The 25,651-nt window shown below is 41.8% G+C and overlaps 2 protein-coding genes across 3 annotated transcripts in view; both read right to left on the minus strand.

Annotated features, from left to right (window-relative positions):
- LOC110527734 (inactive ubiquitin carboxyl-terminal hydrolase 54) overlaps nt 1-12,073 on the minus strand; it is a 116,038-nt gene extending 103,965 nt beyond the window's left edge. Inside the window, exon 1 of the mRNA XM_036983445.1 lies at nt 12,011-12,073. The gene's annotated coding sequence lies outside the window, so the exon portion shown is untranslated. The remainder of the gene's footprint in view (nt 1-12,010) is intronic.
- A 344-nt stretch (nt 12,074-12,417) lies between these two features.
- LOC110527765 (myozenin-1) lies at nt 12,418-20,384 on the minus strand. Of its 2 annotated transcripts, none has more exons than XM_021609269.2 (6): nt 20,206-20,384; nt 17,137-17,230; nt 14,416-14,603; nt 13,937-14,150; nt 13,573-13,753; nt 12,418-13,344 (listed from the first exon to the last, which is right to left on the minus strand). In XM_021609269.2, exons 2-6 carry the CDS (start codon nt 17,219-17,221, stop codon nt 13,107-13,109), a joined length of 906 nt encoding a protein of 301 aa, XP_021464944.2. In that variant the 5' UTR covers nt 17,222-17,230; nt 20,206-20,384; the 3' UTR covers nt 12,418-13,106. The 2 variants fall into 2 exon arrangements, with proteins under 2 accessions (XP_021464944.2, XP_036839380.1); XM_036983485.1 differs by lacking the exon at nt 20,206-20,384 and adding an exon at nt 19,497-19,559.
- Between the last annotated feature and the right edge of the window lie 5,267 nt (nt 20,385-25,651).

The raw sequence follows: 25,651 nt of genomic DNA on the forward strand, positions 1-25,651 counted from the left end.
CATTCGGAAAGTATTGAGACCACTTGACTTTTTCCACATTATGTTACGTTACAGACTTAGTCTAAAATTGAATAATAATTTTAAAAAATCCTCATCAATCTACACACAATAACCCATAAAGACACAACAAAAACAGGTTTTTCGAAATTTTTGCAAAATTCTTAAAGAAAACAAAAAAACAATACTTGGAATCCCAGGTCCATACTACTTGTATAGAGAACTGATACTGTATACTTGTTGATGGGGTGGGATTGGCATGGGGTGTGGGGGGTCCGTGGGTGGCTTTTAACTATTTCTGGGGATTCCAAATGTCTTACTCATCGTTTGAAACAAGTTTGGTCCAAATCGGATGTTAGGTACTATATTTATTGAATATTATATGAATCCTATAAATTAAAATGGCCAATTTGGGTGCAATCAATTAGGTGAATTTCTCATATATCAAACTATGTGTTAACAAAATAATGTTGCATGAATGCTAATCTTATCTGTTTCAAACTAAATAAATGATTTCAGAACAAGCTGAGATGGTGAGTTGCTGAAATTACATGGAACGACCCTTCTACAAACTTGTATTATCCTCTCTCCTCATGAGGGGGAGAAATGTGAAAATATCTTAAAGGTCTGGGTGGGGAGGGGAAAACTGAAAACTACCTGTTATTGGCAGAGAGGTTTGGAACTCTCTTTCTTACTGGTCTATAAACTAATTTACCACCTGGTGATGTTACCCCTTTCCAACTGTTTAACCAGAAATCAAAACCTTTGCTTATTCCTAATATTAAGAATAGAAAATGGTTGAAAAATGTATGCCTTCATTTCTGAAACATTTGATATGCTCCTTTGCGTTTTACGTTGGTGCTCGTGGGTTCTTTCACATGAAAATGCCCTGTATTAAAATGAGCAAATCTGCAGGGTTAGGCTACCCAACTTGGCAAGTCCTTGTGAGCCTTTCTATAACCTATGTTAGAGCGCAATGTTTCACCAATAATGCCTGAAAGTGGGCTTTGAAAAAGATGGAAAGGGAGAGAACATGGGACAGATGGGTCATGAAGTTTTAAAGAACTTTGGAACAAGATGTCGTCTGACCCCCACAACTTCGACTGTGTTGTTGTTAACATAGCTGACATAGTCCTCCCAAGCTTCACACTATCTGAGTGGTCCACAATGTGGTTTAAAAATGTATGGATTTTGTATTGTAACCATACCATAATAATCACCCTTCATGTTAGATACAATGTGTTATGTCAGCTTCAATGAATGAATGCACAATTCAATGACAGCAAATATTGTGGTTCACTGTACTGTCCTTTTGTAAGTCTCCGCCTGTTATTTTGTTGTGCTGCAGCCGACATTCATTCTGCCTGTTCGAGCGCTGAGAGAACAGCAGGGACAGCTGACATTTGTACATGTTTAATAGCGGTGTGGTTAACCTTAAGTCATCTCCTCTTAAGGAGAACTGTAGGTCCAATCAAAACAATGAAGAGAGCATCCTATTAAACAGTGACGCGAGCCAGCCTGACTAACTGGAGCCATAAACCACCCATATTCCACTCACTCACACTTCTGGCATGTGTTAAATAAGGCTATGTGTACATGATGTGATTATCTAACATATTTTATGTGTTGCATATCGCATAGTCATTATCCCAGGGGACATAATGCAGTCTGGTTGATTGTTGGGGGCACTATTACTGACTCTAGGGGTAATTTTGTCTCCATTAATTATTGTAGATACAGTTGAAGTCAGAAGTTTACATACACCTTAGCCAAATACATTTGAACACAGTTTTTCACAATTCCCTGTCTTAGGTCAGTTAGGATCACCACTTTATTTTAAGAATGTGAAATGTCAGAATAATAGTAGAGAGAATGATTTATTTCAGCTTTTATTTCTTTCATCACATTCCCAGTGGGTCTGAAGTTTACATACACTCAATTAGTATTTGGTCAAATTGTCTTTCAATTGTTTAACTTGGGTCAAACGTTTCGGGTAAGCTTCCCACAATAAGTTGGGTGAATTTTGGTCCATTCCTCCTGACAGAGCTGGTGTAACTGAGTCAGGTTTGTAGGCCTCCTTGCTCGCACACACTTTTTTTGTTCTGCCCACACATTTTCTATAGGATTGAGGTCAGAGCTTTGTGATGGCCACTCCAATACCTTGACTTTGTTGTCCTTAAGCCATTTTGCCACAACTTTGGAAGTATGCTTGGGGTCATTGTCCATTTGGGAGACCCATATTGCAACCAAGCTTTAACCTCCTGACTGATGTCTTGAGATGTTGCTTCAATATATCCACCAAATTTTCCATCCTCATGATGCCATCTATTTTGTGAAGTGCACCAGTCCCTCCTGCAGAAAAGCGCCCCCACAACATGATGCTGCCAGCCCGTGCCTCACGGTTGGGATGGTGTTCTTCGGCTTGCAAGCCTCCCCCTTTTTCCTCCAAACATAACTATGGTCATTATGGCCAAACAGTTCTATTTTTGTTTCATCAGATCAGAAGACATTTCTCCAAAAAGTATGATCTTTGTCCCCATGTGCAGTTCCAAACCATAGTCTGGCTTTTTTATGGCGGTTTTGAAGCAGTGGCTTCTTCCTTGCTGAGCGGCCTTTCAGGTTATGTCGATATAGGACTCATTTTACTGTGGATATAGATACCTTTGTACCTGCTTCCTCCAGCATCTTCACAAGGTCCTTTGCTGTTGTTCTGGGATTGATTTGTTTTTAAACTTAAACTTCTGTTTTAAACTTCTGACTTCAACTGTATTAGTAAAAACGGCCAATGGCCCACTGATAAGATCCGTCTGGAGCTGTGGTGTAGCCTGTGAAGGCATTATTAGATGAACTGGAAACAGACCAACGCCTGAGACACAAGCCTGAGTGCCTGAAGGTGTCCCTCCACCATTCGCTACGCATCATTGAACATTAAATGCACCCCTTCTTTCCTTCCCTCCTCATACACAAAACAGCTGTGACAAGGCAGAACCAGCCTCTTCTGAATCCATTTAACAATGATGTCAGACTCCTATGCTCAGGTGGACTGACCTCCTAATAATTGAGATACTTGAATAATGAAAACGGATTGACTCCACGACAACAGATCGAAAAGAGTTTGATGCGAAAGTAAAACGGTAATGGATGAGGAGGGTGAGACTGGCTAATTACATAATGGCCAGTCTAGACTGCCTCAGCTAGTCTGCTTACACACAGATTCAATGCATTAGGCATTACATGGCGACTGAACCAGAGCCTACCTCTGCATTACACTCTCCATTACCATCTAAAGACCATCCTCTTGTCCCGATGTGTCTGCATAACTACTGTTTAACAACAACTCTAATTTCTGCCACGTCCCCTCTCGGCAATCCTGCTTAGCTGTGTTTCATTTCTGCACTGGAGATTACAGCTGATAGAAAACATACGGCCACTGCTGTGGGTGAAAATAAGCAGGCCTGGGCAGAGAGTGCAGGGGGAGGGATGGAGGGAGGGAGGGGCTCCGCGTCCATGGATGACATGCCAGGCATTGGTTCGCTCCGCCACAGAGGGTCTAATGGGAGCCTGACGCAGTAGGAGCAGGTTATCAGTAGACTGAGCAGCAGTACCTATAGAGATGTACAGCCCAGCCTCGCTAGCCTCCTGCTGGGAAAGGAATTTAATTTACCCCCTTTTTTTAACCATCCTCACTTCTCTGACAAATTGAAAAGGGAGGCCACATATTTCAGATGTGTTAGACCAAAGAATTGCAATTTACCAACTGGTGGGAGAAATATAACAGATCCAATACTAAAGGAGATGCTGAGTAGGCTATATTCTAATCTCTGATAAGAGACACAGTACTGTTTTGCACAGGACCCCTATTGTATCACCCTCTGACATTCACAGAGATGTCGCTTTTGCTCCACTGTTCCCAGGCTTGTTTATATTATAAATAGGTGGGGATAGCACATCACAACATGGGGGTGGTCTCTCCTGCTTATCTGAGTTTGCACAGGACACTGGCTGCCAGGATGGACCAGGTTGATAATGGAGGTCACTGAGGCCCAGGTTAATTGAAGGGGAAAGCATCACGGCTTGAATCTAGACACCCAGAGTGCAGGAGCCATGAAGTCTGAGTAGTGATCTAAGTCACTTTCTTGGGAGCTCTTTCAAGCAATAATCTGTTTTTGTTCCTCCTCAGAAAGTAGCACTTTTATCCAAAAGTAGGCCTTATCCTCGGACCTCTAATAACACACTGGCTTTATCGAGGCCCTTCCTGACTAACATCAGGAAGCTGCACCTGCAACTTTCAAGCACAGTATACCGCCTACCAAAACAGTCCGCAGACCCTTTCTCTAAAAGAATGCATGGGAACACTCCATCCGTATGTTAAGTTATTCATCACCAAATTTTACATAACAATCCATGGCCTAATTTAGCATGCAGGCCAGGACTCACATTTACTTTGCACAGCTAATCTATGAGAGAGAGAGAGAGAGAGAGAGAGAGAGAGAGAGAGAGAGAGAGAGAGATGAAGGGGAGCTAAGAAAGAGAGAAAGAGGCCGAGGGGGCTGGTCAGAGATATCAAAGCATGCACTAATCTAATCACCCCCTCTCTCTCCATACTTCACAGAGCTTGTGTTATTGTTTACTTGTTTATGCAACGCAAGGAGTGTTGAGAAGATACGCATGTTTGCACGATTTAGTCACGTTCACTTGGGAAAAGCACTTAGGGCAAAGGAAGGGAAAAAAACTGTCTGGCATTTTTCATTTTGAAAGGACAATAGAATAACTCTCTCTCCTTCTCTAGCCTAAGCCTCTCTGTGTTTTTCTAACTTCTGCAGATCTTGAGTTGTAACAGATCAGCAATTCATAACCAATTAGCCTAGCTACAGTATAACCCTTAGATCCCTCTCCAGACTGTTTATATACAGTTGAAGTGGAAAGTTTACATACACTTAGGTTCGAGTCATTAAAACTCGTTTTTCAACCACTCCACAAATTTCTTGTTAACGAACTATAGTTTGGTCAAGTCGGTTAGGACATCTACTTTGTGCATGACACAAGTAATTTTCCAACAATTGTTTACAGACAGATTATTTCACTTATAATTCACTGTATCACAATTCCAGTGGGTCAGAAGTTTACATACACTAAGTTGACAGTGCCTTTAGACAGCTTGGAATATTCCAGAAAATTATGTCATGGCTTTAGAAGCTTCTGATAGGCTAATTGACATAATTTGAGTCTGTTGGAAGTGTACCTGTGGAAGTATTTCAAGGCCTACCTTCAAACTCAGTGCCTCTTTGCTTGACATCAGGTGAAAATCAAAAGAAATCAGCCAAGACCTCAAAAAAGGAATTGTAGACCTCCACAAGTTTGGTTCATTCTTGGGAGCAATTTCCAAACGCCTAAAGGTACCACGTTCATCTGTACAAACAATAGTACACAAGTATAAACATCATGGGACCACGCAACCGTCATACTGCTCAGGAAGGAGATGCGTTCTGTCTCCTAGAGATGAACGTACTTTGGTGCGAAAAGTGCAAATCAATCCCAGAACAACAGCAAAGGACCTTGTGAAGATGCTGGAGGAAACAGGTACAAAAGTATCTATATCCACAGTAAAACGAGTCCTATATCGACATAACCTTAAAGGCCGCTCAGCAAGGAGGAAGCCACTGTCCCAAAACCGCCGTAAAAAAAAGCCAGAATATGGTTGGCAACTGCACATGGGGACAAAAATCATACTTTTGGAGAAATGTCCTCTGATCTGATGAAACAAAAATAGAACTGTTTGGCCATAATGACCATCGTTATGTTTGGAGGAAAAGGGGGAATGCTTGCAAGCCGAAGAACACCATCCCAACCGTGAAGCACGAGGGCGGCAGCATCATGTTGTGGGGGTGCTTTGTTGCAGGAGGGACAGGTGCACTTCACAAAATAGATGGCTTCATGAGGATGGAAAATTAGGTGGATATATTGAAGCAACATCTCAAGACATCAGTCAGGAAGTTAAAGCTTGGTCGCAAATGGGTCTTCCAAATGGACAATGACCCAAAGCATACTTCCAAAGTTGTGGCAAAATGGCTTAAGGTCAACAAACTCAAGGTATTGGAGTGGCCATCACAAAGCCCTGACCTCAATCCTATAGAAAATGTGTGGGCAGAACTAAAACAGCAAGGAGGCCTACAAACCTGACTCAGTTACACCAGCTCTGTCAGGAGGAATGGGCCAAAATTCACCCAACTTATTGTGGGAAGCTTGTGGAAGGCTACCTGACACGTTTGACCCAAGTTAAACAATTTAAAGGTAATGCAACCAAATACTAACTGAGTGTATGTAAACTTCTGAGCCACTGGGAATGTGATGAATCTCTAGTATTATTCTGACATTTCACATTCTTAAAATAAAGTGGTGATCCAAACTGACCTAAGACAGGACATTTTTACTAGGATTAAATGTCAGGAATTGTGAAACACTGAGTTTAAATGTATTTGGCTAAGGTGTATGTATACTTCCGACTTCAACTGTACGAAACGATAAAATCCTGTCATTTTCTCTTCATCAGCAGAAAACAAAGCAGAGACTTGCACGGTGGAGGCTTAAAAAAGATTTACAATCATGTTATGTAAGAAAACACTGACTGTGCTAAATAATATAGAAAATTCCATGGTTGATTATATAAGTACTACACTCACACATCAGTTTGGGTGCTAGGGAACCATATGTTACTGGGGTGAATTTTCACACCCAAATCACACATGCAGCATCTCCCACAGTCAATTCAATAACTTGCCACTTGGGCAAAATACTGTATGTTTTGAAAACGGATGGGATGACAGAAGAGCTGCATGTAATTGTATGTACTTTTCCCGATGACAGAGCCCTGTTAAGGGGAAGTGAAGAGTAGCCTAGACAAGGGCATATTATCCCCCAGGTGACCATTTTCCGCACCCACAGGTCATCATAGGCACACAAGTTTAGGTTATTCTATCTTTATTCACCTGTCTTCAAATTATATTTTTTAAATCCATCATTTTGTCAACTGTCTAATTTCTCTGTTCTTCGCCTTGCATCATAAAAGCAACTTTATGTAGCAAAACTATTCCACTGTGTAAACGCCGTCCAACTTTCTCAAGTAGGTTGCATTGTAGCACGTCGAAAAACAGCATTACTACACTGTAGCACGTCGTAACACAGCATTACTACACTGTAACACGTCGTAAAACAGCATTACTACACTGTAGCAGGTCGTAACACAGCATTACTACACTGTAGCACGTCGTAACACAGCATTACTACACTGTAACACATTGTAACACAGCATTACTGTACTGTAGCACGTCGTAAAACAGCATTACTACACTGTAACACGTCGTAACACAGCATTACTACACGGTAACACGTCGTAACACAGCATTACTACACTGTAGCACGTCGTAAAACAGCATTACTACACTGTAGCACGTCGTAACACAGCATTACTACACTGGAGCACGTCGTAAAAGAGCATTACTACACTGTAACACGTCGTAACACAGTATTACTACACTGTAACATGTCGTAAAACAGCATTACTACACTGTAACACGCCGTAACACAGCATTACTACACTGTAGCACGTCGTAAAAACAGCATTACTACACTGTAACACGTCGTAACACAGCATTACTACACTGTAGCAGGTCGTAAAACAGCATTACTACACTGGAGCACGTCGTAACACAGCATTACTACACTGTAGCACGTCGTAACACAGCATTACTACACTGTAGCACGTGGTAACACAGCATTGCTACACTGTAGCACGTGGTAACACAGCATTACTACACTGTAGCAGGTCGTAAAACAGCATTACTACACTGGAGCACGTCGTAACACAGCATTACTACACTGTAGCACTAGAGGTCGACCGATTAATTGGAATGGCCGATTAATTAGGGTTGATTTCAAGTTTTCATAACAATCGGAAATCTGTATTTTGGGGAGCCGATTAAAAAAATATTTTTTACACCTTTATTTAACTAGGCAAGTCAGTTAAGAACACATTCTCATTTCCAATGACGGCCTAGGAACGTTGGGTTAACTGCCTCGTTCAGGGGCAGAAAGACAGATTTTCACCTTGTCAGCTCGGGGGATCCAATCTTGCAACCTTACAGTTAACTAGTCCAACGCAATAACGTCCTGCCTCTCTCTTGTTGCACTCCACAAGGAGACTGCCTGTTACGCAAATTCAGTAAGCCAAGGTAAGTTGCTAGCTAGCATTAAACTTATCTTATAAAAAACAATCAATCATAATCGCTAGTTAACTACACATGGTTGATGATATTACTAGATATTATCTAGCGTGTCCTGTGTTGCATATAATCTGACTGAGCATACAAGCATACAAGTATCTAAGTATCTGACTGAGCGGTGGTAGGCAGAAGCAGGCGGGTAAACATTCATTCAAACAGCACTTTCCTGCGTTTTGCCAGCAGCTCTTCGTTGTGCATCAAGCACTGCACTGTTTATGACTTCAAACCTATCAACTCCCGAGATGACGCTGGTGTGACCGAAGTGAAATGGCTGGCTAGTTAGCGCGCGCTAATAGCGTTTCAAACTTCACTCGCTCTGAGCCTTGGGGTGGTTGTTTCCCTTGCACTGCATGGGTAACGCTGCTTCTATGTGGTGGCTGTTGTCGTTGTGTTGCTGGTTCGAGCCCAGGGAGGAGAGAGGAGAGGGACGGAAGCTATACTGTTACACTGGCAATAATAAAGTGCCTATAAGAACATCCAATAGTCAAAGGTTAATGAAATACAAATAGTATAGAGGGAAATAGTCCTATAATAACTACAACCTAAAACTTCTTACCTGGGAATATTGAAGACTCGTGTTAAAAGGAACCACCAGCTTTCATTTGTTCTCATGTTCTGAGCAAGGAACTGAAACGTTAGCTTTCATACATAGCACATATTGCTCTTTTACGTTCTTCTCCAACACTGTTTTTGCATTATTTAAACAAAATTGAACATGTTTCATTATCTACTTGAGGCTAAATTGATTTGATTTATGTATTATATTAAGTTAAAATAAGTGTTAATTCAGTATTGTTGTAATACCGATTTCCGATTGTTATGAAAACTTGAAATCGGCCCTAATAAATCGGCCATTCCGATGAATCAGTCAACCTCTAATCGTAACACAGCATTACTACACTGTAGCACGTCGTAACACAGCATTACTACACTGTAGCACGTTGTAACACAGCATTACTACACTGTAACATGTCGTAACACAGCATTACTACACTGTAGGACGTCGTAACACAGCATTACTACACTGTAACACGTCGTAACACAGCATTACTACACTGTAACACGTCGTAACACAGCATTACTACAATGTAGCACGTCGTAACACAGCATTACTACACTGTAACACGTCGTAACACAGCATTACTACACTGTAGCACGTCGTAACACAGCATTACTACACTAACAGGTCGTAACACAGCATTACTAAACTGTAACATGTCGTAACAGCATTACTACACTGTAACACGACGTAACACAGCATTACTACACTGTAACATGTCATAACACAGCATTACTACACTGTAACACGTAGTAAAACATAATTACTACACTGTAACACATCGTGACACAACATTACTACACTGTAGCACGTCGTAACACAGCATTACTACACAGTAACACTTAACACAGCATTACTACACAGTAACACGTCGTAAAACATCATTACTACACTGTAACACGTAGTAAAACATCATTACTACACTGTAACACGTAGTAAAACATGATTACTACACTGTAACACGTAGTAAAACAGCATTACTACACAGTAACACGTCGTAAAACATCATTACTACACTGTAACACATAGTAAAACATCATTACTACACTGTAACACGTAGTAAAACAGCACTACTACACAGTAACACGTAGTAAAACACCATTACTACACAGTAACACGTCGTAAAACAGCATTACTACACAGTAACATGTCGTAAAACAGCATTACTACACTGTAACACGTCGTGACACAGCATTACTACACTGTTCTGCATTATTGTGTGTGTGAAATGACATGCATCAATTCATCCATTATGATCAATGATAGAATCAAACAAGGATAAAAAAATTATACATCTGGCACGCGTGAGGACGACATGCATTTTTGTTGTTGAAATGTTTAAGATAAAACAGGATGACATTATTTTAGGGTACAGGAGCTATGTCAGCAACTGAGTCTGAGACGGAGAGGCAGGTTGACAAGACAAGAGAAACTATTTCCATGCTTATCCACGTACCTTGATTAGTATGTGTTCATAACACCAAGTACCATATAGAATGCATTAGCTATATCTAAATCAACAACGCTTGCCGAGTTGCGGAGTAGATGCAGCTAACAATTTAGCCGTAAATCACTCCTTTTCCTGGATCCAGGACTTCCTGACAGGCAGACTCCAGGTGGTGAGGGTAGGCAACACACCTCCGCCACGCTGACCCTCAACATGGGGGGCCCCCAGGGGTGCGTGCTTAGTCCCCTATTGTCCTCTATGTACACCCACAACTGCTTTGCCACACACAACTCCAGCACCATCATTAATCACTAATTGATGTAGTTCTGTCCTTAAACTGTTCTTATCTATTAATGTTCTGTATTATGTCATGTTTCATGTTTTGTGCCGACGAGACAGCCTACAGGGAAAAGGTTAGAGCCCTGCCAGAGTGGCCTCTAAAGTTGATCGTGGACTACAGGAAACAGGAGGGGGAGCACGCCACTTGCCATCGACAGAGCTGCAGTGGAGAGGGTCAAAAGCTTCAAGTTCCTCGGTGTGCACATCACATATGACCTGACATGGTCCAATCACACCATTACCGCTGTGAAGAAGGCGCAACAGTGCCTCTTCAACCTCAGGCATCACCGTTTGGTACGGCAACTGCACCACCCTAAACCATAAGGTTCTACAAAGGATGGTGAGGACGGCCCATCACTCGAGCCCCCTGCCCTCTGGGACATGTACTCCAGGTGGTGTCTGAGAAAGGCCCGAAAGATTGTCAAGGAGTCCTGTCACCCGAGCCACGGACTGTTCACTCTGTTACCATCTGGCAAGTGGCATCGTAGCATTGGGTCTCGGACCAACAGGCTCCAAGACAGCTACTACCAACAGGCCATCAGACTGCTGAACAGCTAACCTTAGATGTCTACCGGAACAGATAAGCACCTACAGAGACTATTTGCACCTCAGAGACTATCTGCACCTTAGAGATGATTTGCACTGACAACCAACACATTGAACCCTTACCCACAAACTTACACACATGCACCCACACATACTCAGAATTCTCTCTCTCTCTCTCTCTCTCTCTCTCTCTCCCTCACTCACACACACACACACACACACACACACACAGTCAACCCTGCGGTTCTATTTATTCCACAGCGTGATATGAAGACACTACCCACTTTATATGTATAAATACCGTGTAATACAGTCCAGTATTACTAGGCATACTATATTATTGTTATTGACTAATGTACTGCATTGTTGAGGGAGCTAGCACACAAGCATTTCGCTGCACATTTTATACCTGCTGTAAACGGCGTGTGCGACTAATAACGTTTGATTTGATTTCAACTGGTAAACGCCGTTGGAGATAATCTGTATCAATGCTAACACACCGTGCACGCAAGTTAAATATCTGGCAGAAGCAAACAACGTACAAGGTATGGCGTGCATGTGGCTGCGTGTGCGCAGTCTAAATAATCAAGAGAGACCGTTAGATAACGAAGTCGAAATCCAATGTGCTGTGGTCACGGTGCAGACAGAGCATCCTCTTGCAACGCATCCCTATGGTGAACGTCACTCTCAATGTATCACAGGACTGGCGTGCATTTAGCCTACACGCGATTGCAGCCTGCATTTGTCCATGTTCCATAACTTAAGTCGTGTTCTAAATTGGTAATTTTATCTAAATCCTTCCAATTTCTCATTTGGTATCAAGTTTGTGGACAGCCGACTTACCTTTTCAACCCCGCTGTTGCCTTGTCCCTTGTCCTGAGGGACTTGAGTGAAACGCTCTGCCGCTAAACCCCAGTCAAACCTCCTCTAGCGTCACCCTGCGCTGCAGCCAAGGCAACCAAATGCTCGCGATATTTTGGCTTGGCGTATTGAGAGGTGAAATCCAAGTGTTTGGCACAGGGGGACGGACTGAGAAGGAAAAAAGGGGACACTGACTGATGATTTTATTTCACATTTTTAAGGTGTTTGTCACAGGTAAAGTTCCTTTGAAATTCATCCCTGTTACATCACTGTCTTCCTAAAGAGGGTCCCCACACGTTAGACTGGCCTCCTGTCTATTCGTTCCACTGAAGATTATAGTCAGTCTTACACTGTACACATGCGAGATACAAAGAATAACAGATGCAAACTACAATTGGAAAAAGTTTATTAAGGAGAAAATGTGGGTGATGCAGTAGAACATCATCTCTATCACTCAACAGAAATGAACACACCTCACCTCATGCTTACTGCATGCGTCCTAGGATGGTTTGGATTTGCAGGGGCTTGACAAAGCTGTCAAATGTGAAAGCGGCATAGAAACACAGGAAAAAACACAGAAATACAGTAAAAGCCATGATGGTAGAAGGCTAGAAGCTAAATGAACAACGTGTGGCTGTCCTGATGAGCAATGAGTCACATCAACATGCTGAAAAGCTAAACAATACTCAAACTCTCCGTTGAGTTTACCTGTTCTCCTCATGGACATATGTTATGTTGCTGCTTTGTGAATAAGCTACATACTTGTAGTGTGATTGCACAATATACTATGCTCCTTAAATGAATCATCATGAAAAAATAAGTGTAAGCATAAATCAGAGTTATGGTAGTCTATTGTGTTTACTTTGTCTCCTTCTCTGTCTCTCTCTGTCTAAATTAAGAGCCCAATATTGAGCTACGTGGTTCGTTTCATACACACTTTCCTATTAATTAATTCAACCCAAGGAAAAGCTGACTGCATTCAAAACCTTTCAAAAAAAAGTGATGGTTTTTGTTTATGTAATTGTATATATTTGTGCGTGGTCTTTATCTGCACATCTGGGTCTGTGGGGCATGCTATTCACAGGTCGTCAGTCTCCCCATCGAAGGGCATGGTGTCCAACTCGATGTGGATGCTGCTGGGCTCACCGCTCCCCACCCAGCCTATAGGAGTGCGGTTGAAGGAGGGTCGAGCGCCAATCTCATGCTGGTATACTACAGCCAGTTCAGGCTCATCATGGGCCACCTCATGGGTGTCTGGCAGCTGGAAGGTCATGAGCTGAGAGGCCTTATCAAAGCCCCCAAACGGTGTAGCACTCCTAAGACAGATAGAGTGATGGGCAACAAAAGAAGATCAGACTAATAAGTTAAATTAATCTTCTAAGGCAACTTCTGTACATGTGTGTCACATACATGGACGGACAATACAAATAGTCTGAGTTTGAGAGTAAATGGGTGGGCTCCATTACTTCATACTCTTTTCAAATATATATATATTTTTTTAGATGCTAAGGAGTCAACCAAGCAAAGCATAGAGGGGACTGTACCTGTTGAAGGACTTGAACTTGGGCAGATCATGGTGGGCATGGGGGCCTGGCATATGATATCTCATGCTGGATGTCAGCTCCTGGTTGCCCTTCATGGCCTTTTCCCATGGTGATACGTATGAGGGGACATAATCATGCCTCTTCTTGGCCTTGTCTAAGGCCACCTCTACTCCATGACTACCTGTAGGAAGAAAACAGCGAGTCAGGAAACCAGATATTCTATCACATGATGTTCAATCCTCTTTGGAATAAATATCCAGGAAAAATCAAGTCAGGCAAAATCTGATATATTGATTGCACTGCACTCCATTAATTCCAAAATCACTTGTTCTAATCTCGTGAGTTGATATGAGCGGATACTGACCATGACCATGTTCTCCTGGAGCAACATCATCATGATGTCCATGGTGTCCATGCTCATGACCATGCTCATGTCCCTGACCATGACCATAACCATGCCCATCTTTGCCTGGTTTGGGAGGGGGCACAGGAGGGCCTGCCTTCTTCTCCACCATGTGGCCAGTAGCGTCCAACATCATTGTGCCACCCAGGCTGGGGACCAACTTCTGGAAGTTCTCCTGAAATGAAACACACAAGTAAGACAAGCTTCCAACCTGGGTGGTTGTTGAGATATACATTGATAGCCTCAACATTGTGATCATTTCCCTATCTATCCATGGGTTGTACTTCCTTCCCTCATCCATTGCCAATTTTCACTGCAATTGTTTTACATTCAAGCTCTTTGGACAGAATTTCTACATGAACTATATATAATACTAACATGTATTATTGTTATATCAAGTGTTTAATTTTGACTTGGATGATTGACCTCCTTTTTCTTACCATAGACTCGCTGCTGAAGAGGTCAGGGTTATTCTCGTATATGAACTTCTCCACACGCTTCTGCCTCCTCTGGAACATCTTGGAGCCCTTGTTGGTGAAGAGGTTCAGCTCTTCCAGCATGGTGTCCTTGGGAGTCTTGATCTTCGTCCCCAGGTCAAACTCTGACGCCTCAGGCTCTGACTCATACTCTGCAGATGAGAAATGTTCACACTGTCTATTCATTTCTCTTGTTGTTTCTCTACATTATATTGTCTGAACATACTGTATAAGGCTCTATTCCGTTAAACTTGTAGACCAGGTTTCCAGGATAAATCAAAAACATAATTATTCTGCCACAGCAATTGTTCAAACTTGTATTATTGGACTCAACAATGTCTGCAGTGTGATACAAAAATACACTCAGTAATGTATCTCCCTGTGCAGAAAGAATCTTACCTGTGGTATCTACGGTTTGCTTAGCATTGTTTGAATGAATGTTTAAGTACTTTGCGTGCATCATCTTTCATCTAGAAAACACATCTGTGTGGGTGTGACGTGATCTCTACATCTCAGCAGAAATTACACTCGGTGCAGATGGTTGCCTAGGAGGGGGATGCTCTCAGATTCTTGGTATCATTACGGTGGAAAATTCATAAATCTCTCTGCCCAAAGATGAACTGGCTGTTCTTCAACAATGTGCCTGTTGAAGGAGAGAGAGCAGAGAACAGCTCATCCCCGAGTTTGGGCCTGACTCTGACTGAGGCTTTATGGCTTTATGAGGTAAGGCCTGAGTCGTTTTCATGTCTGTGTTGTCTATATTTGTTCTGTTCTCAGTGCTTATGATCCATTGGTCAGAAGTCACAGGGTGTTGAAACAGAGAGGATGGGTGAAGGGAGAAAGTCTTCAATCTGCACAGGGAAGACGTTCCACAACAATTCTAACGCTCTGGAGCACATTATAATAATACAATACCTATATAACAGTAGGCTATAGTACTAATATAATACATATGTGTCTTTTATACTTTTTTTTGTAGTAGCCTGATCATTCTTTGCTTTGTTCTTTATCTATCTATCTATCTATCTATCTATCTATCTATCTATCTATCTATCTATCTATCTATCTATCTATCTATCTATCTACGGTAAGCTCTTATGTAAAATGTTCTCTGTGTGTAAAAAAACCCACCAAAAAAACAGGTTTTCAGATAGCAGCTGATTATTTACATAGCACCATCAGGACTTAGAACTTTGTTATGAGAACATTCATCCCACACTGTTTTGACTAAGCACATCCTCTCAACATGACATCCTTTTAGTTCCTGCTAAGAAGTTCTTGCCACCCTTTTCCATTGCAGGAACTGTCACTAGATAAACACGCATCAACTCTGATTAAATTTGGTGGATTTAATAATTTAGCATTCCTGTTTGTTTTCCTGGCAATAAATTCTGCAGTTCAAAAGGACTATGCTTGTGTCTCAATGACTTTTGTGCCATTACGATTTTGTAATGTTTGACAGTACCATTTTTATGTTGACATTAAAAGTAAACACTAGTTATGTGATTCAAATTTCATTTCTGACTATTTCTGTTATAAGCTACAACAGACGTGGCTTCTCTGGTGGGGGAGAATACGTTTGAATGCTGAAGCTAGCTAGCACAGCCACAAATTCATCACATCTGATTTTAAACCGAACCCTAACCTTAAAAGGGGCAATGCAGTTAAAAACGTGATTTTATGTAAATATCTTCAAATGTTTTCCTAACGCCCACATGATCAGACTGAGCATTTCACAGGTCAAAGGAGTCTCAGGGAAATGCATGATCAAAAATATATTGTGGAGTTATTTTCATTAAATAAACACACACTGTGATTTATTAGACATGCAGTGATGATTTCCAAATAAAATGACAAAGATTGCATGGGGACTTTAACCCCAACCTTAATCACACTTCTTACAAATATACTTAACCCTAACCTTAAATTCATTTCATAACTTTTTACAATATAGTCTCTTTGAACTTTGCAGCTGGCCCATCTTGCGAAAATTCGCTCAGTTCTGCGTTAAGGACTAGATTTATCTCAATAAACATGAACCTGCTGTTAAAACACAGCTTTCTGCTTAGGCCTTATTGCTACATCTGTCAGGACACTTTATACAAAAAAAGTATGAAGTGCACAGCACAACTGAAGTGAAAGGGTAGCATAAATTGACACTTTACTGATGTCAACGGAGACTACTATATCTACTTGCACGAAGATCTGGAGCACTTAATGGATGGAGAGGAAAAACACCTGTCATAACTTTCATTAAAAATCATCATGCCATCGCTGTTTAATGAAGCATGGATCCTAACAGCTGAGAGGGAGGGGAGAGTAAACCATTACTGCGATGATTATAAAGGACATATCGTATTTGTGCTGTGAAATCTAGGCGATAAATGTTTGTGTGTGTGACAGGGCGCTAGTCATTAGGACATGTTAAGTGTATCCATGTGGAGGAGCCTCTTTGACAAGTGTCCCCCTGCCTGCCCTCTCGGTTTACCAATTAGTTCAGTATGTTACTCTTGATAATACCACAGGCTCATATTGATAAATGTTACTGAGCAGAATTGAATGTATGGTACTGTGCGGTCTCTCACATAACTTTGGGAGATCTCATTATCTTTTTTTAATATGTGAGCAATGTACCTTTGTACATGCAATGTGTTGTGTTTATGAGCTCACATGTTTGTGCCTTACCATCTTGAGTGACATGTGACAGGTCAGTGATGATCTTAGAGGGCTTTTTCCGCTTGTTAGGTGGGGCAGGTGTTCCATGAGGCATGACTGCAGACTGAGAACACATATAAACAGGAAGTTAGAAAAGGTCACAGGACATACCAAGCTACTGTATAATATGTCTGGATTTAGCTTATATATATATATACAGTACCAGTCAAAAGTTTGGACACACCTACTCATTCTCCATTGTAGAATAATAGTGAAGATATCAAAACGGTGAAATAACACATATGGAATCATTTAGTAACCAAAAAAGTGTTAAACAAATCAAAATATATGTTATATTTGAGATTCTTCAAAGAAGCCACCCTTTGCCTTGATGACAGCTTTGCACACTCTTCACATTCTCTCAACCAGCTTCACGAGGTAGTCACCTGGAATGCATTTCAATTAACATGTGTGCCTTGTTAAATCAATCAGTTGTGTTGTGACAAGGGAGGGGTGGTATACAGAAGATAGCCCTATTTGGTAAGAGACCAAGTTCATATTATGGCAAGAACGGTCAAATAAGCAAAGAGAAACGACAGTCCATCATTACTTTAAGACATGAAGGTCAGTCATTCCGGAACACTTCAAGAACTTTGAAAGTTTCTTCAAGTGCAGTCGCAAAACCACCAAGCACTATGATGAAAGGAAGAACCAGAGTTACCTCTGCTGCAGAGGATAAGTTCATTAGAGTTAACTGCACCTTAGATTGCAGCCCAAATAAATTCTTCACAGAGTTCAAGTAACAGACACATCTCCATCTCAACATCAACTGTTCAGAGGATACTGCGTGAATCAGGCCTTCATGGTCAAATTGCTGCAAAAGAAACCACTACTAAAGGATACCAATAATAAGAAGAGACTTTCTTGGGGCAAGAAACTCAAGAAATGGACATTAGACCGGTGGAAATCTGTCCTTTGGTCTGATGAATCCAAATTTGAGATTTTTGGTCCCAACCGCTGTGTCTTTGTGAGATGCAGAGTAGATGAACAGATGATCTCCACATGTGTAGTTTCCATCAGGAAGCATGGAGGACAACGTGTGATGGTGTGGGGGTGCTTTGCTGGTGACACAGTCTTTCATTTATTTAGAATTCAAGGCACACTTAACCAGCATGGCTACCACAGTATTCTGCAGTGATACGCCATCCCATCTGGCTTGCGCTTAGTGGGACTATCATTTGTTTTTCAACAGGACAATGACCCAAAACACACCTCAAGGCTGTGTAAGGGCTATTTGACCAAGAAGGAGAGTGATGAAGTGCTGCATCAGATGACCTGGTCTCCCCAATCACCCGACCTCAACCCAATTGAGATGGTCTGGGATGAGTTGGACCACAGAGTGAAGGAAAAGCAGCCAACAAGTACTCAGCATATGTGGGAACTCCTTCAAGACTGTTGGAAAAGCATTCCAGGTGAAGCTGGTTGAGAGAATAACAAGAGTGTGCAAAGCTTTCATCAAGGCAAAGGGTTGCTACTTTGAAGAATCTCAAATATAACATCTATTTTGATTTGTTAAACACTTTTTTGGTTACTACATGATTCCATGTGTTATTTCATAGTTTTGATGTCTTCACTATTATTCTACAATGTATAAAATATATTTTTTTAAAGAAAAACCTTTGAATGAGTGGGTGTGTTCAAACGTTTGACTGGTACTGTATATATGTGTATATATAGTCTCTCTATAGCCACTCAATAGCAGAAAAAAATAATTGTGGAAAGGCAGCACAGAGAGAGGAGATCGGGGAGTCCCTCTAGTGATAATCTCTAACCATTGCACTATGTTGGGACCCACACTTATGAGGCCATGCTTCTGAGGGCATGAAGAACACGTGCAGACTGCACCCTGCTCCTTTTCCAAGTTCAGAGTGGCTTCAGATCCATAACATTCCCCGAGCCAAGAGATGTCCGTCCGTGAGAAAACATATAGCCCACTGTAAGTTTCTGTTTTGTTTGATCTGACAACTCTAGGAATTAGAAAGGTTTAACACAGAGTATTCTGTATGCCTACAGTGGTTGCAGTAAACACATTCCTCTTCATGAGCTGATGAGCACACACTACCAAGACTTTCAGATAAATCCAATTTGCAGTAAACACATCGATCCAATTTGATGGATACGATGAACATGGCTGTGATCATAGATTCTTAAAGTATGAAGAAATCTGACACAGGAACTCTGTAGTCTAGGTTGCTAGGTGAAGCTTGAAGACATGGAAGATCTCAGTTGGGATACAGTACAAGCACCACACCGCCCATCATGTTTATGTCTCACAGAGCCCCTTTCTATATACTGTAGTTCTCCTTTAAGCCATACTGTTCTGTACCTACTGAGAGTCTGCAGCTTCTTGAAGACCCACTCTGTGGCAAACTTCGCATCACATCGACTGACTGTAACCTAATCCACCAGAGCTATTTTCAGCCAAGACCTTTCAGCGTCGAGTAGTGGCGTCAGTGTACTATCAGATGTGTGAGACGCAATGGACACTCACATACAAACACATACACATTGGCACAATTGTCAAGAGAATGATCTAATCTTCCCCAAATTAAAATGAAGATGTTGAGGGGTGATATGTGGGTGGATTGGAGAAGGGATTGTGGGGGAGGACTTTGTAAATCCCCTGTAAAATTATCACCAGCTGAGGACCCCAGCACTCAGGTTTCACCTCCCCAGCTGGGTATTCCAGGCTTTGCACACCATATAAAATGTGCTGTTGGACAAAGGGGAGCAGTCAGCACATTCTCTCAGAGCCTGCCTGCGTCTTTGAGTGATGGGCAAATTCTAAAAATGTTCAATGAACATCAAGATCACTTCACCATGCCTTCAAAAGCACTTTATATCCCATAAATGAATAAATAATGCATTCCTTATTGAGTCAAGGTCTTCAAACATAATTTCAATTCTCAAGTGCAGTTCTTTTTTAATGCTATAGGTGAAGATTTTGCACAACTGTCTTTGCTTTCCAGTTTGCCGTTGACGGCCAAGTCATGCATGCAATTGGTTAGTAAAATCAAGCTGATGGCATGATCCACTCACCCAGTTTTTTAAATCCTTATGTTCAAGGAGGTCTAGTAATACCAGTAGGAGATGAAGGCTGCAGGTTAATCTTAATCAGAAGTTTACAAATCCCAGGGTGCCTCAGACCTGTGGCTGGACTCAGATCCCAGGGAGTGTGAAATCCACCCTGAGCTTGGATGGCAGATCTTTGAGGGGGGGCTGGAGGGGGGGGGGGGGGGGGGGGGGGGGGGTTGAGGTTGGGGTAAAAGTAAAAGTAAAAGTGGGGGATGGGGGGTGAAAGTGCTGATGGGGCTATCAAGAGATGGTCCGGGGGGCCTATATATAGAACCAGTGCAGAGTGAGGGGGGGAGTCTAAACTTAGTTATAATAGAGCCTCAAAGGACGGAGGAGTGACTGAGGGTGTGAGTTGGGGTTGGCGTCATTGGTTAGCCCATTCTCCCCTTCATTAATTAACTCCAACCTTCCAATAGATTATCAGTTTTCTGTCAGGCAGAGGCGTCCTTGCTGTTCTATGGTATTTGTGGTCATATAGCCTCCTAAACCAAAGTGGGTGCTGATTTGTTGGCTCAGACAAATCCACAGCTCTCTCCATGGCTTAATGGCTGAACGTTTTTTAATATATGTGCCTGTTAGTGTTATTCGATCCATACGTTAGACCAGGGTGTGATATTTTGTAGATTGGTTACTTTACATACTCAATTCATAGATCATTTCAAGTTCTCCCATTTAATCTGTACTCCGTATCACAGTGAAAGCCGGGGTGATCTAGCCTACTGTAGGGAAAAAAATCAGGCCAAAAGGAAGAGTGAAGAACAAAAATCAAAGTGAAGTGTGCCATCACACATCTCACCCCCACATTGCTATTTGCTCTTTGTGATGATTCATTTTACAGTCATTGTCACAGCTTCTCTCTCCCCTGTGTGCTCACTAGAAGAGAAGTGAGTCAAATGTACCATTTGCACCTTGCCTCTTCATTTGAAACATTTCCATTAGTAAGGGAGGTTAACAGTGACTCAGGAGGCCTGAATTTTTAACCTTGACATCTGACCTTGCGGCTTGCAGTGCTTCACTGTTAAGCACCAGGAGCTTGTCTACTAAGATTGAAGGACGGGTTATGTTGTGTTATGGTGAATGTGTTATGTGTTATGGTGAATTGTTGTGTTACAGGAAATAAATCAATGAATCACAAATAAAAAACTGCTGGCATAATATTGTATAATATACTGTATTTCCCAGCTCATAATAGATATCCGTTATTCATTTCCGTTATTAATTTCCGTTATTCACTGTTCTGATTTATATCTCAAAATCTCACCCTCTGCATTGGACCCAGTAATGTATTTTTCTGCACTCAACATTTCAGCCTTGGAATATCCGTCACTACTGTAATACTACTGTTAGTATGTTTCCTCATATCATAATATTATACATTTTTTTCTACCCAATTGCGATCTTGTCTCATCGCTGCAACTTCTCAACGGGCTCGGCAGAGGCAAAGGTCGAGTAATGCGTCCTCTGAAACATGACCCGCCAAACCGCGCTTCTTAACACCCGCCCGCTTAACCCGGAAGCCAGCTGCACCAATGTGTTGGAGGAAACACTGTTCAACTGACGACCGAGGTCATCCTGCAGGCACCCGGCCCACCACAAGGAGTCGCTAGAGCGCGATAAGCCAATTAAAGCCCCCCCCCGGCCAAAACCTCCCATAACCCAGATGATGCTGGGCCAATTGTGCGCTGGCCCAATGGAACTTCCGGTCATGGCCAGTTGTAACACAGCCTGGGATCGAACCCGGGTCTGTAGTGATGCCTCAAGAACTGCAATGCAGTGCCTTAGACCGCTGCACCACTTGGGAGGCCTCCTCATATCATATTCTGACTGGAATGTAAAAATGGGGGCGTTGAGCAGCCATAAATACTTTCTGGATATTAACAGCCCTATATATAGGTGGCAAATGGAAAAGATGCCAGCTAAATGTCTCCACCAGACTGTCTGTTTTTTAGCATATAATGTATGGGTTTGTAGTACCCTTCACCAATAAGTTGTGACCTAGTGCTAAGGGGTTTCAGAATGAGTTGAAAAATACAGCCCATAGCACCATCATGTGGTGAATGGTTGTCAGGATTTCACTGTTACATGTATGCGCATTCACTAGTTTACATATTGTGGAAATAGAGATTGAGCGGATATAATTGAGTCTTTTTGATATCCTACTATTAGACCATGATAACATTCTTTGGGACAGTTTCCTGGCACAGATTAAGCGTAGTCCTTGACTAAAAAGCATGCTCAATGGGATTTCTATATCACTGTCAAAAGTTTGGTCCACAACTGGGCTTAATCTGTGTCAGAGAAACTGTCCTTATATGTTTAACTCACTAATGTAAATCAATATGTTGTGGGCAGACAACCTGGGAAAAAGAAAGCTCTATTTAAAATCAAATCTAACTTTATTTGTCACATGTGCTGAATACAACAGGTGTCGACTTAACCGTGAAATGCTTGCTCTTCCCAACGATACAGGGACAAATAGTAACATAGGAGGAACAAAAGTCACAAGAACGGAGTTATATACAGGGATTACCAGTACCAGATCAATGTGTATGTACATTAAGGTAGGGTATAGTGAAAAGGCATCAGGATAGATAATAATGATAATAATAATAGGACTAAAATAAAGAACAGAGTAGCAGTAGCATATGATGAGAGTCTTGTGTGTGTTTGTGTTGTGTGGGTGTACGTATGTAGTGTATGTGAATGTGTGGGGTGTGTGAGAGTGTCAGTGTAGTGTGTGTGTGTGTGTGTGTGTGTGTGGTGTTTGGGATGATGGTGTTGATGTGTCACAACCAGCCTTTCAAAGCACTTCAGAATTACAGGTGTGAGTGCTAAATGCTAGTAATTTAGGCAGGTTACCTTGGGGTTCTTGGGAAAAGGGACAATGCTGGTCAGCTTGAAACATGTTGGGATTACAGGACTGGGACAAGGAGAGATTGAAAATGTCAGTGAAGACACTTGCCATCTGGTCTGGGCATGTCTTAAGTACGTGCTGTAGTATTCCATCTGGCCCAGCGGCCTTGCGAGTGTTAACCTGTTTAAAAGTTATACTCACATCGGCCATGGAGAGCGAGATCACACATCCGAAACAGGGACTTTCACTGAAGTTGTAATCCTCGAAGCCAGCATAAAAGCCATTTCGTTTGGGAGTTCTGCGTCGCTGGGCATCTCACGGCTGTGTTTCTCTTTGTAATCCGTTTCGTCTGCATGCCCTGCCACATACGACAAAGCTAGTGTGTATTAGGATTCGACCTTCTTCCTATATTGTCCTTTTGCATGTTTGCTGTCTTGTCGGTCCATGTTTCCTTTCTTGTAAATGGTAGCTCTAGTCTTTAGCACAGTGCGGATATCGCCTGTAATCCATGGTTTTTGGTTTGGATACGTTCACATCATCACTGTGGGGACGACGTCGTCTATGTACTATTTGATGAAGCCTGTGACTGATGTGATAAACGCCTCAATGCTATTGGATGAATCCCGGAACATATGCCAGTCTGTAAAGGCAAAACAGTCTTGTAGCCTCACGTCTTTTTTATCGGACCACCAGTTCGTCATTCATATATTGGATTCACGTCTCCATTTCAACCAAAAATCGAAGTTAAAGGAATAGGACTAAATCAAACGTTCATTTTTGGTTGATATGGAGACGTGAATCCAACATATCAGTTCATTTGAAGACAAACTGGATTTAAAAGGCAGACTAAATCAGTGGCACATATCTAAGCAGAAGATAAATCACCTTCAAATGTTGATATTTGGTTGTGTTGACATATATTTGGTTGTCTATTAAACTTATCGACGAGTTAACAAATGACATGTTGGATTCATGTCTCCAACTCAACCAAAAAATACAAGCCAGTGGCTTAGATGGAATTATCTCCTTTAGATGTTGATATTTGGTTGCATGGCCAACCAAGCAGTCTTCATCATTTCTGTTATACAGTAAATAGCCCAAACTTAAGGCTATTTTACAAACCAATATAACGTTCAACCTTATTAAAATGAGTAACATCCATGGACACATTGAGGTTCCTGTAACTATACATTTCTTTATGTAATCATATAAAGCGTGCATGTCCAAGATAGCATGCATAGGTCACCGCAGGTCTGTGGACAACCTTAAATGGCATAGATCACTCGCACCATGTACTTTTAGTGTAATCTCAACTCCAATCCTGGTCATTTGGTTCTTCTATTAGATGAAGCACAGTGATAACACATGCATTTGTTGTATGAATAAACAAAACATGTTCCCATTTGAACTTGGCTGTGCTTTTAATTGGTTGGAAGCACAGTTAAGACATTTAGGTGACTAAACCAAAAATCAGACATGGCTTTTCCTTTGGAATTTGGTTGTGATTTGAGATGGTTCAATGTAAAACGATATCACATTGGAAATTCATCTAACTTTTGGCTGTCTTTTTGAGTGGGCCGAATAAAGGTTGGAATCTCATATATCAACGTACGCAATTATCCACGTTGAAATTACGTGATGTGCCCAGTTGGCGGGTTGCTATTCCATAGAACTAATTCATTTTGAATTTGTAAAAAAAGGCATTGGTTTTAGAATATTCTATTTCTTTTTAGTCCTGTTTAGCTGTTTACATCAAAAAGTTATATCAAATGTGTCGGCCTAGTTGGCCTGTATACAGTGCTTTCGGAAAGTATTCAGACCCCTTGACTTTTCCCACATTTTGTTACCTTCTTCTAAAATGTATTAAATTGTTTTCCCCCCTCAGAAATCTACACACATTACCCCATAGGTTTTGAAATTTGGGCAAATTTATTACAAATAAATTGAAATATCACATTTACATAAATATTCAGACCCTTTACTCAGTACTTTGTTGAAGCACCTTTGGCAGCGATTACAGCAGCTAGTCTTCTTGGGTATGACGCTACAAGCTTGGCATACCTGTATTTGGGGAGTTTCTCCCATTCTTCTCTGCAGATCCTATCAAGCTCTGTCAGGTCAGATGGGGAGCATCGCTGCACTGCTATTTTCAGGTCTCTCCAGAGATGTTCGATCGGGTTCAAGTCCGGGCTCTGGCTGTGCTACTCAAGGACATTCAGAGACTTGTCCCGAAGCCACTCCTGTGTTGTCTTGGCTGTGTGCGTAGGGTCGTTGTCCTGTTGGAAGGTGAACCTTCACCCCAGTCTGAGGTCCTGAGCACTATGGAGCAGGTTTTCATCAAGGATCTCTCTGTTATTTGCTCCTTTCATCTTTGCCTCGATCCTGACTAGTCTTCCAGTCCCTGCAGCTGAAAAACATCACCACAGCATAATGGTGCCACCACCACGCTTCACTGTAGAGATGGTGCCAGGTTTACTCAAGACGCGAGGCTTTGGAATCAGGCTAAATAGTTCAATCTTGGTTTCATCCGACCAGAGAATCTTGTTTCTCATGGTC

This window comes from Oncorhynchus mykiss, chromosome 1 (genome assembly GCF_013265735.2).
Source record: "Oncorhynchus mykiss isolate Arlee chromosome 1, USDA_OmykA_1.1, whole genome shotgun sequence".
Lineage (NCBI taxonomy): Eukaryota > Metazoa > Chordata > Actinopteri > Salmoniformes > Salmonidae > Oncorhynchus > Oncorhynchus mykiss.